This window comes from Ranitomeya variabilis, chromosome 5 (genome assembly GCF_051348905.1).
Source record: "Ranitomeya variabilis isolate aRanVar5 chromosome 5, aRanVar5.hap1, whole genome shotgun sequence".
In the NCBI taxonomy this organism is placed as follows: Eukaryota; Metazoa; Chordata; class Amphibia; order Anura; family Dendrobatidae; genus Ranitomeya; species Ranitomeya variabilis.
Genome location: NC_135236.1, coordinates 197,989,661 through 198,003,070, shown reverse-complemented (window position 1 = coordinate 198,003,070; position 13,410 = coordinate 197,989,661). Strand labels below are relative to the sequence as shown.

The 13,410-nt window shown below is 44.1% G+C and overlaps 1 protein-coding gene across 6 annotated transcripts in view; it reads left to right on the top strand.

The window, feature by feature from the left end:
* SLC24A5 (solute carrier family 24 member 5) overlaps window positions 1–13,410 on the top strand; it is a 101,542-nt gene that overhangs the window by 40,158 nt on the left and 47,974 nt on the right. For all 6 annotated transcript variants that reach the window (XM_077263728.1, XM_077263730.1, XM_077263731.1 and 3 more), the window contains one exon: window positions 526–629. In XM_077263728.1, the coding sequence (XP_077119843.1) occupies window positions 526–629 (104 nt within the window). The remainder of the gene's footprint in view (window positions 1–525; window positions 630–13,410) is intronic.

Below are 13,410 nucleotides of genomic sequence, written 5' to 3'. Positions count from 1 at the left end.
AGTACTTATTTCTTACTGAAAATGCAATAAATATATAATTTTATACAATGTGATTTTCTGAATTTTATTTTTGATATTCTAGCTCTAAATGTTAAAATTAACCTACCCTAAAAATGATAGACTGTTCATGTCTTTGTCAGTGGGCAAACTTACAAAATCAGCAAAGGATCAAATGATTTTCATTCACTGTAGTAAGGTACACACAGTGTTTTAAGTATGGTGGACCCAAGAATGATTTTCTCCCGTGTACTCAAGGTGCTCCAACACTGCATAACATTTTTTTTTTCATCTTTTGATTTTCTTTTTTTTAACCATTCCTCAACTGTTTTGTGTGGATATACCCTTACAGAAAGAAATGCTGTTCAATTCAACTGCAATGGAGATGGTGAAAGTGCTTAAATAATACCGGATTCATGAGTCTTCATACATAAAGAATGTCAGATCTAAAGCCAATAGAATTTACAATTCGGATACATATTATATGTAATCCCCATTAATTGTATTTTTTTTTGCTTTGTTTTGCAGGTGTGTTTGTCACCAAGGGAGATATTGGAGTGAGCACTATTGTTGGCTCAGCTGTGTACAATCTCCTTGGGATATGTGCTGCCTGCTGCCTATTATCATCTGCGGTATAGTACTCCGTACAGCTTTTCTTTTCAGCTCGTTGTATATTTTATAGAATATTTTATGCAGACAAGAATACATGAAAATTGTATATCAGGAGTAAAATAAACATCATACATGTCATTACTTAGCTATAACACAATTGCTCCATATTATTGAAATGTGAATGTAAGCAAAAGATGTTTAGTGAAAAATCTATTTGCTATGCACAGGACATTGTTTTAGTCACTGACGTACAGTCCTTACATCATTTTAGCTATTTGAGGTTTAGGATGGCTCAGAAAGCAATTTGTGAAATTTGTATGCTACACAATATATACTGTAGTTTTAAAAACCGCTTACACATGTGCTCTGTGCTTACAGAGAAAGAGGAGAAAGCATGTGTTAGAGCACATAGACATACCAAGCTCAGAACAAGTAATGTACGCCATATTACGATTTGGAAGGGGTATTCCCATCTCCAGGATCCTATCTCAATATGTAGTAGCTGTACTAATAATCATATTAGCGAATACCTCCAATTAAAAATGTTGTATAGTTCTTCTCATTTGCTATGACGCTTACCTCATGTAGGGCATTGTAGTAACTTAAATTACCATGGTTACAACTACTAAGAGCTGTGTACCTTAGGCCGGCGTCACACTAGCGAGTTTTTCGGACGTATGAGAGGTGCAGAAAATACGGATTGCATACGGTACAATGATTCTCTATGGCCCAGCTCCTATCAGCCGTATTTTACGGATCCGTATTATACGGTCTTGTACGGCCGTAGAAAATCGCAGCATGCTGCATTTGTCACCGTATTGCGCAAAAAAATCACCAATGAAAGTCTATGGGGGCGAGAAAAATGCGGATTACACACGGACCAGCAGTGTGACTTGCGAGAAATACGTAGCGGTGTTCTATAGAAAAGCCGGTAATTCAATTGCCGGCTTTTCCACTCCTTCACAAACCCGACATGATATGAGACATGGTTTACATACAGTAAATCATCTCATATACCTTTTTTTCTTTTTTGCATATTCCACACTACTAATATTAGTAGTGTGTATGTGCAAAATTTGGGCGCTCTAGCTTGTAAAATAAAGGGTTAAATCACGGAAAAAATTGGCGTGGGCTCCCGCTCAATTTTCTCCGCCAGAGTGGTAAAGCCAGTGACCTGAGGGCAGATATTAATAGCCAGGAGAGGGTCCATAGTTATTGGCCCCCCCTGGCTATAAACCATCTGCCCCCAGCCACCCCAGAAAAGGCACATCTGGAAGATGCGCCTATTCTGGCACTTGGCCACTCTCTTCCCACTCCCGTGTAGCGGTGGGATATGGGGTAATGAAGGGTTAATGTCACCTTGCTATTGTAAGGTGACATTAAGCCAGGTTAATAATGGAGAGGCATCAATTATGACACCTATCCATTATTAATCCAATAGTACGAAATGGTTAATAAAACACACACACATTATTAAAAAGTATTTTAATGAAATAGACACAGGGTGTTTTAATATTTTATTATACTCTTATAATCCACCTGAAGACCCTCGTTCTGTAAAAAAGGAAAAATAAAAAATCAACAATATCCCATGCCTTCCGTCGTTCAGTCACGTCCCATGATGTAAATCCATCTGAAGGGGTTAAATCATTTTATACCCAGGAGCCTGCTAAGGCTGCTCTGCTCCTGTCTGTAAAATTTTGTGAATGAATGGAATGCAGGGAAATGTCCTGTAGTTACCTTGAGTCGCGGTGATGCGCCCTCTGCTGGATGAACTCATATGAACTCGAGCGTGGGAACTTTTCCATTATTAACCTGGCTTAATGTCACCTTACAATAGCAAGGTGACATTAACCCTTCATTACCCCATATCCCACGGGAGTGGGAAGAGAGTGGCCAAGAGCCAGAATAGGCGCATCTTCCAGATGTGCCTTTTGTGGGGTGGCTGGGGGCAGATGGTTTTTAGCCAGGGGGGGCCAATAACCATGGACCCTCTCCTGGCTATTAATATCTGCCCTCAGTCACTGACTTTACCACTCTGGCAGAGAAATTGCGCGGGAGCCCACGCCAGTTTTTTCCGCGATTTAACCCTTTATTTTACAAGCTACAGTGCCCAAATTTTGCACATACACAGTACTAACATTAGTAGTGTGGAATATGCAAAAAAAAGGGATATGAGATGGTTTACTGTATGTAAACCATGTCTCATATCCTGTCGGGTTTGTGAAGGAGAGAGGAAAAGCCGGCAATTGAATTACCGGATTTTCTGCTATCTCGCGCTGAATTAAATATAAATACAGTATATATGTATGTATGTGTACCGTATTTTATTCAGTCGCCATGACAGCACAACGAGAGAGGGGATCCGCCCTTCAGGGACAGGAAACCTCAGACACAAAAGGGCGGCACCTCACTCCCCCGCCAGTTGGTTTCCTGTCCCTGACAGCGGAACCTCTTCAGACAGACCTTAGGAAGAAGGTTGAAGAAAAGAAGATTTCCCAATCCTGACAGGCCGATGCAGGTAGCGGGGGCCCCCTACCTCGGTCTGGTCAGGAGGCAGGAAGCACCACACGGCAGGGGGACTGCTGGTGTAGGTGGCAGCAGGAGGAAGCAACCCACGGTGAAGGGGTTAGCTTCTTGGTGCCCGCATTGTCGTACCTGGTAAGTAGGCCGTGGTACCATGTCTGCTGGGCCTCTGGGGTCTGTCCGCCGCTGCGGTCTGCCTTGGCTGGGGAGCGCTGCTGTCCTTGTTCGGCGCGTCTGCCCTCAGCGCCGTAGCCGTAACCGGAAGAAGCGTGTCCAGGTGACGCGGCGCGTGGTGATGACGCGGCCGCGCATGCGCGGTAGCGCAGATTTTCCATCTAATGGCGGCGCCCAGTATCGGGAGGGATTTTGGCCCCAGGGAGTCCGGCGTTCATCATGGCGGCGCGGCTCGCAGTGGACGGAGCCTATCGGCGTAAATACCGATCTGCGACACCTGGAGGATTTTTCCCTGCTGACCCCCATCCGGGGGTGGTACCCAGGGGGAGTAATTTAAGAGCTGCACAGACGCCTCTGCATGTTCCTGTCCTCTCTTCCTGCATGGAGTCATCGGAGGGAACACCGCAGCTGTGCGGTGAGCAGCAGCAACCACTTGAGCAGCCTCAGACAAGGAAGTCTCTGAGAAGCTCCCAGCAGCGTTCTAGTGGCAGTAGTCGCGCTGGTGGAGCTGGAGCCGCTCAGAAATCTACCAAGTCCTCAGGCCGTAAGAATTCTCCGGCTAAGAAGGACCCCCCGATCATGGTACCATTAACTGCAGGGATGGGTAAGTGAGCTACGTGAAAGTACGCTTTCTGATTGCTGTCCCTCCTTGTATTCCCTCTCTCCTTATTAGAGGAGAAAATGTGCTTCCAAATCCAAACATAGGGAGTGTGCCATGTGTACAGAGCCGCTTCCAGATGGGCATAAAAAGAAGCTGTGCAGATCCTGCATACAGCGTTTGTTCGAGGAGGCCCCTGACCTAACGTCTACTCTTAGTGACATGGTTAGACAGGAGGTCAGGGATTCCATGAAGTCCAGGTCTCAGAAAACAATTTCCAAAAGGAGGAAGGAAATTTCATCCCCGGCGTCAGATGTGGATTCTGAGTCAGGCGGTATGAGCCCGGATTCTCTTCCGTCATCATCATCCTCAGAGGATATGGAGTCCAACCGGGCCTGTCTGTCACTAGATAGGGTTAATCACCTAGTGAAGGCCGTCAACAACACCATGGGGATTGAAGAGACCCAGTCAGAATGTTCCATTCAGGACATTATGTTCAAGGGCATAGACCGTAAAACCCGAAGGGTTTTTCCGGTAGTAGAGAAAATCAAGTCACTGATTACGAAAGAATGGAAGAAGCCCGAGAGGAAAGGTTCACTTCCTCCAGCTTTCAAAAGGAGGTATCCTTTCGAGGAAGAGGCTTCATCTTCTTGGGACAAGGTCCCGAAACTACATGCAGCGGTGGCCAAGGCGTGCAAGAAGTCTTCTCTCCCATTTGAGGATTTAGGTAACCTAAAGGACCCGCTTGATAGAAAAGCTGATGTGTTCCTTAAAGGGGCTTGGGAGACATCTGCGGGATCCCTGAGACCAGCAATTGCGGCCACTTGCACGGCCCGGTCATTGATGGTGTGGCTAGGCCACCTGGAAGACCAACTTAAGGATAAAGTTCCTAGAAGTGAAATCCTATCATCTATGTCCGTAATTCAAGATGCTGCAGCCTTCCTTTCTGATGCGTCAGCGGATTCTGTTAGGCTGGCCGCAAGATCCTCAGCCTTATCCAACGCAGCCCGCAGAGCACTCTGGATAAAATGTTGGCCAGGAGATTTACAGGCCAGATCAAAATTATGTGGCATCCCCTGTGAAGGGGTTCATTTGTTTGGTCCAGTGCTAGATGAGCTGCTTGAGAAGGCAGGCAACAGTAAAAAACGATTCCCTCTATTGAGAAGACCCTTTTATAGGCGAGATTATACCAGAGGATGGTCTTATCGCCGAAGATCCGATAGAGATCCAAATAGAGATTCGTCCAGATATAACAGCAGCAGACGACGAGGTAGAGGATATATGTTTAACCCCTCTCGAGACTCTAAAAAACCTCAATGACTGGCGGACCAGGTGGGCGGTAGGCTTCTGGCCTTCTACCCAGCCTGGTTGAAGATCACCAATAGTCCGTGGATTCTCAGTATTATTAAAGAGGGTCTAAAATTCCAGTTCCATCATATACCTCAGGACAAATTTAAATTAACTCCTATCCGTTCTTCTCCCGCAGAACAATTGGCATTGGAGTCAGAGGTTCAAGATCTCCAACAAAAGGGGGTTCTGATTAAACTACCCAGGGAAGAACGAGGTAAGGGGTTTTATTCCCCTTTATTCCTGATAAAAAAGCCTGATGGGTCATATCGTACCATCATCAATCTTAAAGGCCTGAATGAATTCTTGCTGATCCCATCCTTTAAAATGGAATCTGTGAAAACAGCAATAAAACTTCTTTTTCACAATTGCTTCATGGTCGTCTTAGATCTGAAAGACGCCTATTACCATGTCCCAATACATGTAAATCATCAGCGCTTTCTCAGGGTGGCGGTTTCTCTTGCCGGCACAGTAGAGCACTTTCAATATCGGGCACTCCTCTTTGGTGTTGCAGTTGCACCCCGGGTTTTCACTAAGATCATGGTAGAGGTTATGGCACATCTTCACGAACAAAACGTACTAATAATTCCCTACCTAGATGATTTATTGATTGTGGGACGTTCAGAATCACACTGTAAAGACCAGTTGGGAAAGGTGATAGCAGCATTACATAACTTAGGATGGGTTATTAATCTCAGGAAATCGCGTCTTCAGCCCTTAACATCTCAGGAGTTTTTGGGTCTTATTATAGATTCAGGTCAGCAGGAATGTCGCCTGCCAGACTCAAAAGTGGACAGTATTCACCGGCTGGTCACCAGAGCAATTAATAATCCTGTAGTCTCCTTAAGAGGAGCAATGTCACTTTTGGGTTCTCTTACTTCTTGTTTTCCGGCAGTGCTCTGGGCGCAGTTTCACTCGAGGTCTCTGCAGTGGGATGTTCTACATAATTTTCGTCGGCTGGACGCTAACCTCGAAAACAAATTTTCACTTTCTGTTGAGACCACTAATTCACTAATTTGGTGGACACACATTCCGAATCTTCGTAGAGGGGTACCCTGGTCAAATCGAATAACGCGAGTAATTACAACTGATGCTAGCCCCACGGCTTGGGGGGCTCACTGGGAAGATAATTGCATGCAGGGTTTGTGGTCCCAGTCTGAACGAGCCACATCCTCCAATCTAAAAGAATTGTTGGCGGTAGAACGTGCTTTAAATGGGTTCCTTATACCTCTACAGGGTAGACATGTCAGACTACTCTCTGACAACCAGGTGACCATTGCCTATATTAACCACCAAGGAGGTACGCGGTCTAGGTCGTTAATGGACGTTGCGAATCGTATTTTTCAGATGGCCGAGAATCACCTACTCTCCCTTACGGCTCTTCATATAAAGGGAAAATTAAATACCATGGCCGATTATTTAAGCCGCAACGAACTCAAACAAGGGGACTGGTCTCTAAAACAGGCTGTCTTCAATCAGATCGTACATTTGTGGGGATGTCCAGAAATAGATCTTTGCCAGTCGAGAAAACAGAAAACTACATCAATTCTGTTCCCTAAGTCCAAGGGACAACCCGTATGCAGTCGACGCTCTCTCAATCTCCTGGAACTTCAGTCTCGCCTATGCCTTTCCCCCTCTAAATCTAATTCCCATAGTTCTGAGGAAAATTTGGGAAGACCGGGCCCGGGTGATACTGATAGCCCCGTTTTGGCCCAGAAGGTCGTGGTTCCCATGGCTAAGAAACATGTCCATTTCCCAACCATGGATCCTCCCAGCAATACCAGACCATCTCTCCCAGGGTCCAGTCCTGCATCCACGAGTAACCAACTTACACCTAACAGCGTGGAATTTGAGAGGTCACTTCTAAAAGGGAAGGGATTTTCTCAAAATCTCATAAATACACTCCTTAAGAGTAGGAAATCCTCCACGACAAACATCTATGTCAGGGTTTGGAGAAGATTCCTATCGAGTTCAGGGGCACAAATTGATCAAAGACCTGATATTACGCAGATCTTAGAATTTTTACAAAAAGGCCTAGAGATGGGCTTAGCTACCAGTACCCTCAGAGTTCAGGTTTCAGCCCTGGGGGCGCTATATAATTCTAACTTAGCCAGTAATCACTGGATATCTAGATTCTTCAAAGCGGTCACCAGATCCAGACCGGTTATTAAACAAAAAATAGTCCCATGGGACCTAAATCTTGTGCTCTCAGCTCTAACACAAGCCCCGTTCGAGCCTATTGATACTGTCCCAATCAAAATCCTGTCGGTCAAAACGGCCCTATTAGTTGCCCTCACATCCGCGAGAAGGGTTAGTGATCTGCAAGCATTGTCTAGGCAACCTGCATATATGCAGTTTAGGGAAGATAGAGTGGTTATGAGACCTGACCCCCTTTATCTTCCAAAAGTTGCTTCAAAATTTCATAGATCCCAAGAGGTGGTCCTGCCTTCTTTCTGTTCTAATCCCTCTAATGATAAGGAACATAGATTTCATTGTTTGGACGTACGAAGGTGTCTTCTCAAATACATTTCAGTAACAGACACCTGGAATAAAGATCACTCCTTATTTTTATCCTACCAGGGAGTTAGGAAAGGGCTTAGGGTATCAAAAAAATACACTAGCCAGATGGATTAGGGAGGCGATATCTCTCGCTTATACCGCAGGTGGCGTGGAAATTCCAGAAGGTATAAAGGCTCACTCCACTCGTGCGGTAGCCACATCCTGGGCTGAGAGAGCAGAGGTGTCGATTGAAGACATTTGTAAGGCGGCCACATGGTCTTCTCCATCTACCTTTCTTAAGCACTATAGATTAGATCTAGGTGGCTCCTCCGACCTCACGTTTGGGAGAAGGGTGCTGGAGACAGTAGTCCCTCCCTAGTTACTTTTCACTTCTCTGAAAGTCTCTCGTTGTGCTGTCATGGCGACTGAATAAATACTTACGCTACTTACCTGGTAGCAGTGTTTTTTCAGGAGCCATGACAGCACCCTTATATTCCCTACCCTCTTTGCTTATTGGGGTCGACACCTCCCTTTAGTTAATTTCTAAGTTTATTCACTGGGTGAATTGTACCATATTTTAATATTATGTGCTACTAGCCTACAAGGTCCTTTCATACTCTGTAAACCAACTGGCGGGGGAGTGAGGTGCCGCCCTTTTGTGTCTGAGGTTTCCTGTCCCTGAAGGGCGGATCCCCTCTCTCGTTGTGCTGTCATGGCTCTTGAAAAAACACTGCTACCAGGTAAGTAGCGTACGTATTTTCGGACTACAAGACGCACTTTCCCCCCCCCAAAAAAAGGGGGGAAGTAGGGGGTGCGTCTAACTGTCGTAGTGCAGGCTTACTGGCAGTGGTGTGGTGGCGGCAGCAGAGGTGCGGCGACAGAGGTGCGGTATGGCGTGCGATACTGTAAATTCGGACAAAAAGACGGACCCCCATCTTATAAAAAATATTTTTTTCTGCAATTTACACCCCAAATTTGGGGTGCGCCTTATGGTCTGGTGCGTCTTATAGTCCGAAAAATACGGTATCTATATATATATATATATATATATATATATATATATATATATATATATATATATATATATATATATATATATATATACTGTATATATGTTTTAACGAACATTTGAGGCCATAAATCCATTAGATGTCGGTTTTGCAAGCCTGCGGGAAAATCTCACAGTACGGATGCCATACGGATTACATACGGAGGATGACATGCGCAAAATACGCTGCCACACCCTGCCTACGGATGACATACGGATCACTATTTTGGGAACATTTCTGCATATTAGGGTAAGTTCACACAGGACTTTTTTGCTGCGTATATTTGCTGCGTATTTTTGCTAATTTTCAGCTGCTTATAGGTGCGTTTTTTGTTGCGTATTTGGTGCGTATTTTTGGTGCGTTTTTTTTTCTCTTTTTCCAGGCTAATGTCCTTGGATTTTCAGCAGCAAAAACGCAGCAAATAATACCTGCGTTTTTGCTGCGTTTTTTTCAACACCCATTCAAGTCAATGGGTGAAAAAACGCAGCAAAAACGCTGAAAGAAGTGACATGCTCTGTCAAAAAAACGCAGCAAAGCACAAAATACTGATCAAACACAAAACCAATGTGTGTGCATGAGATTTCTGAAATCTCATAGGCTTTGCTGGTACTGTAAAAAGCAGCTGAAAATTAGCATTAAAAAACGCAGCAAAAATACGCAGCAAAAAAGTCCTGTGTGAACTTACCCTTACGGCCGTTAAAAACGGACCGTATTTTCATACGCTGAGTGTGACTCCGGCCTAACTGTCACTATGTCTGTGGTTGTAACCATGGATACCTTAGCTATTGCAATACCCTGCATGAGGAAGCGAATTAGAAGAACTATACTACATGTCTAATTGGAGGTATTTGCTAATATTATTACATCTACTACATATTGGGACAGGATCTTTGAGATGGGAATACACCTTTAATCTTTCAGCTACTGCCACATGTGGTTTTTGCCCTAAATGGATAAATAATTAAAAAAAAACAAAAAACACTACACCACTTGGACAGGTAAGTGAAAATCATGCACTATTTTGCCAATTTGGATGTGGGCACAACAGACTATAAACTATATTGGGCCATATTGGAAATCTTTTGGAAAGGCTTTTCTGATCTCACAGGATAGTTTTATATATTATGACTCGTGCACAGAAGTGTCATAAAAATATGTACATGATCACTTAAAGGGGTTGTCCGGTCTAAAATGAAAAGTCATCAGTCTGTGAAAGTCTGTGTGATTGCAGAATAGTGTACTCCCTTTTAAACCCCATCAGCTTTCTGACATCATGATAGTGTGGTCCTGATGTTTGCCATGGCAATTCATGGCCAAATAGCGTCCGCCGCATATAGCAGCCTGTTTAGATGTTAGCAGCATTTTTTGTCTTAGGGTATGTGTCCACGAGCCAAATTACATCCAGATTAGCTGCGGATTGGATGCTGCGTACAACCGCAGCGTTCAATCCGCAGTGTCCAGATGTTACCGCATAGTGGAGGGGATTTTATTAAATCCCGTCTCCACTATACGTGCGAACACGCATCCGGCAGCCCTACGTTTACGAACATGCGGCGCGTCTTTTTAGAACGCAGCCTGTCTGTTTACCTTGCGGCGATGCTCCGTCGCCACAAGGTCAATCACAGGGCCCTATGAATGGGGTGCGCAGATTCCGGATGTGTAAAATGAACACATCCGGAATCAAAGCGCATACAGAAGGGGGCGGCGCGGGTTTTCGGCTCCGTCCAAAGCACCGTCAATACGGAACGTGGACACTGGGCCTAATTTCTGAAATGTTTTGTGTTTATTTCTAAAAATGTTTCCTAAATTTACGATTATCATAAAATGTAATGTGTGTTACAAAAAACAGTCTCAAAATCATTGACATATGTTAAAACATTCCAGAGTTATTGCCACATAAAGTGACACTGGTCAGATTAAAAAAAAAATTAAGATATGAAAAAGTAGTGAAAGCAGTGTTTCCTCTTCCGCACTAGTGTGCGCGCCGCCCTTTGCCTGAACAGTCAGTGAAGAGGACGCGGAAGACGCAACTGCGCCCAGGGGTGGAACGCGGACAGGTGACTATAGCAAGTGCTGGGGGCCTGAGCGACGAGAGGTGAGTATGTGATTTTTTTTTTTTTTTTTAATCGCATCAACAGCAACATATGGGGCAAATGTGTCTATGGAGCATCTTGTTGGGCCATAAGCAGCATTTGTTCAGCATTATACGGGGCAAATATTTCTATGGAGCATCTTATGGGGCCATGTGCAGCATTATATGGGGCACATATCTCTATGGAGCATCTTATGGGGCCATAATCAGCATTTGTAGAGTATTATACGGGGCAAATGTGTCTATGGAGCATCTTATGGGGCCATAGTCAGCATTTATGCAGCATTATATGAGGCAAATGTGTCTATGGAGCATCTTATGGGGGTCATAATCAGCATTTGTGGAGCATTATACGGGGGAAATGTGTCTATGGAGCATCTTATGGGGCCATAATCAGCATTTGTGCAGCATTAGGCTGGTTTCACACTTGCGTTTTGATCTGCAGCGTTTAAAAAAAAAAGCAGGTAGTGAAAAAACGCATGCAAACGCTGCGTTTTTTAGACGCATGCGTTTTTGCATGCAGAAAAAAAACGCGGCGTTTTGACGCGTTTACATGCATTTTTTCCTGCGTTTGCGTTTTTGAAACGCATGCTGAGAAGTGTGTGACAGCTGCCAATCATCAAAATAAACTAGAAAACCCACTATTAATAGAATTACATAGGGTTAGGGTTAGGATCCCTAGGGTTAGGGGTAGCTTAGAAGAATGTCCTGGTCACCAGGTCACTGATAAGCCACCCCCCACCATCAAGGTGATAAAGGGATCCAAACCCTAACCCTAACCCTAGTGATCCAAACCCTAACCCTACCCTAGTGATCCAAACCCTAACCCTACCCCTAACCATAACCCTTGGGATCCTAACCCTACCCCTAACCCTAACTTTAACCCTAGGGATCCAAACTCTAACCCTAAGGGTTAGGATCCTAACCCTAAGGGTTAGGGTTAGGATTCCTAGGGTTACTAGGGATCCTAACCCTAACGTTACCCTAGGGATCCTAACCCTAACCCTAAGGGTTAGGATCCTAACCCTAAGGGTTAGGGTTAGGATCCCAAGGGTTAGGGTTAGGATCCCTAGGGTTACTAGGGATCCTAACGTTAGGGTTAGGGTTAGGATCCCTAGTAACCCAAGGGTTAGGGTTTTCTTGGTTTTTTTTGTGTTTTCTTGTGTTTTTCTATAGAAACGCATGCGTTTTTTGGCCGCAAAAAAAGCCGCTAGAAATTACTACAGGTTGCATTTCTGCAACTAAACGCACGCGTCAAAAAACGCATGCGTTGCCGAAAACGCGTCAAAACGCATGCTAAAAAACGCATGCGTTTTTTAATGTTAAGTATAGAAAAAAACGCATGTGTTTTTTAGCGCTAAAACGCTGCAGATCAAAACGCAAGTGTGAAACCAGCCTTATATGGGGCAAATGTCTGTATGGAGCATCTTATGGGGCCATAATCAACATTTGTGCAGCATTATATGGGGCATATTTTAATATGAAGCATCTTATGGGGCCCATCATAAACTGTATGGAGCATTAAATGGGGCTCCTGATTCAATATGGATATTCAAAAACACTTAACCTACTGTTGTCTCAATTATCTCAATTAATTTTACTTTTATTGGTATCTATTTTTATTTTTTACATTTACCGGTAGCTGCTGCATTTTCCACCCTAGGCTTATACTCGAGTCATTAAGTTTTCCCAGTTTTTTTGTGGCAAAATTAGGGGTCTCGGCTTATACTCTGGTCGGCTTATACTCGAGTATATACGGTACTTGTATACCTGCCTGTTGTCATTTGTACAATGTGAAACTACACCTACGAGTATAACCTTTATAATAGTAAGGTTATGCTGGGAGTTGTTGTTCGCAAACAAAAGTGTCATCACCAGTCTTTACTCCAAGACAATGACATTGATCAATCGTGGTCAGAGGCCCAATACAGATTTACATTCAGTGACTTACTGATGTCTATGGGGTTATTGTACATAAGTACAAATATGCATCTCAATGTATCATTCAAATAAACTTTCCACTCAATGTGTCCTTGCATTAAAAATTCCCCCCACTGTGTTCCCTAAACACAACAAGCCCCACAATGTGCCTGCTCCATAAATGATTAAACGCTATGTCCGCTAAGCATATAATTTGCCACTATGCTCCCAATGAATATATTTCTAGCTACTGAGCCCCCTCCCCTAAATATAAATTAAGCCACCACTTGCCATCACTTTGAATAAACATGTAGCCACCACTGTGCCCTCTGAGTAAGCACTCACCTCCCGTCAGACATTCCCATGTCTTTCTGCTCCCTTCTGAATGCTTCTATATTTAATGATATCTACATCTTAAGGATGCAGATCTAATTGAAAATATCAGCAGTAATGCCAGACAGCATGATCCGCTTTCTGTGTGGCACTGCATAGATGACAAAACCTTCAGAATGTCTAAGGGGAGCTGGGGTCTAAGGGGTAAGGTTTCTCCTTGTGGAGAGTGACATACCAGCTCTGGCTTGTCAAGGTAAGGAGGC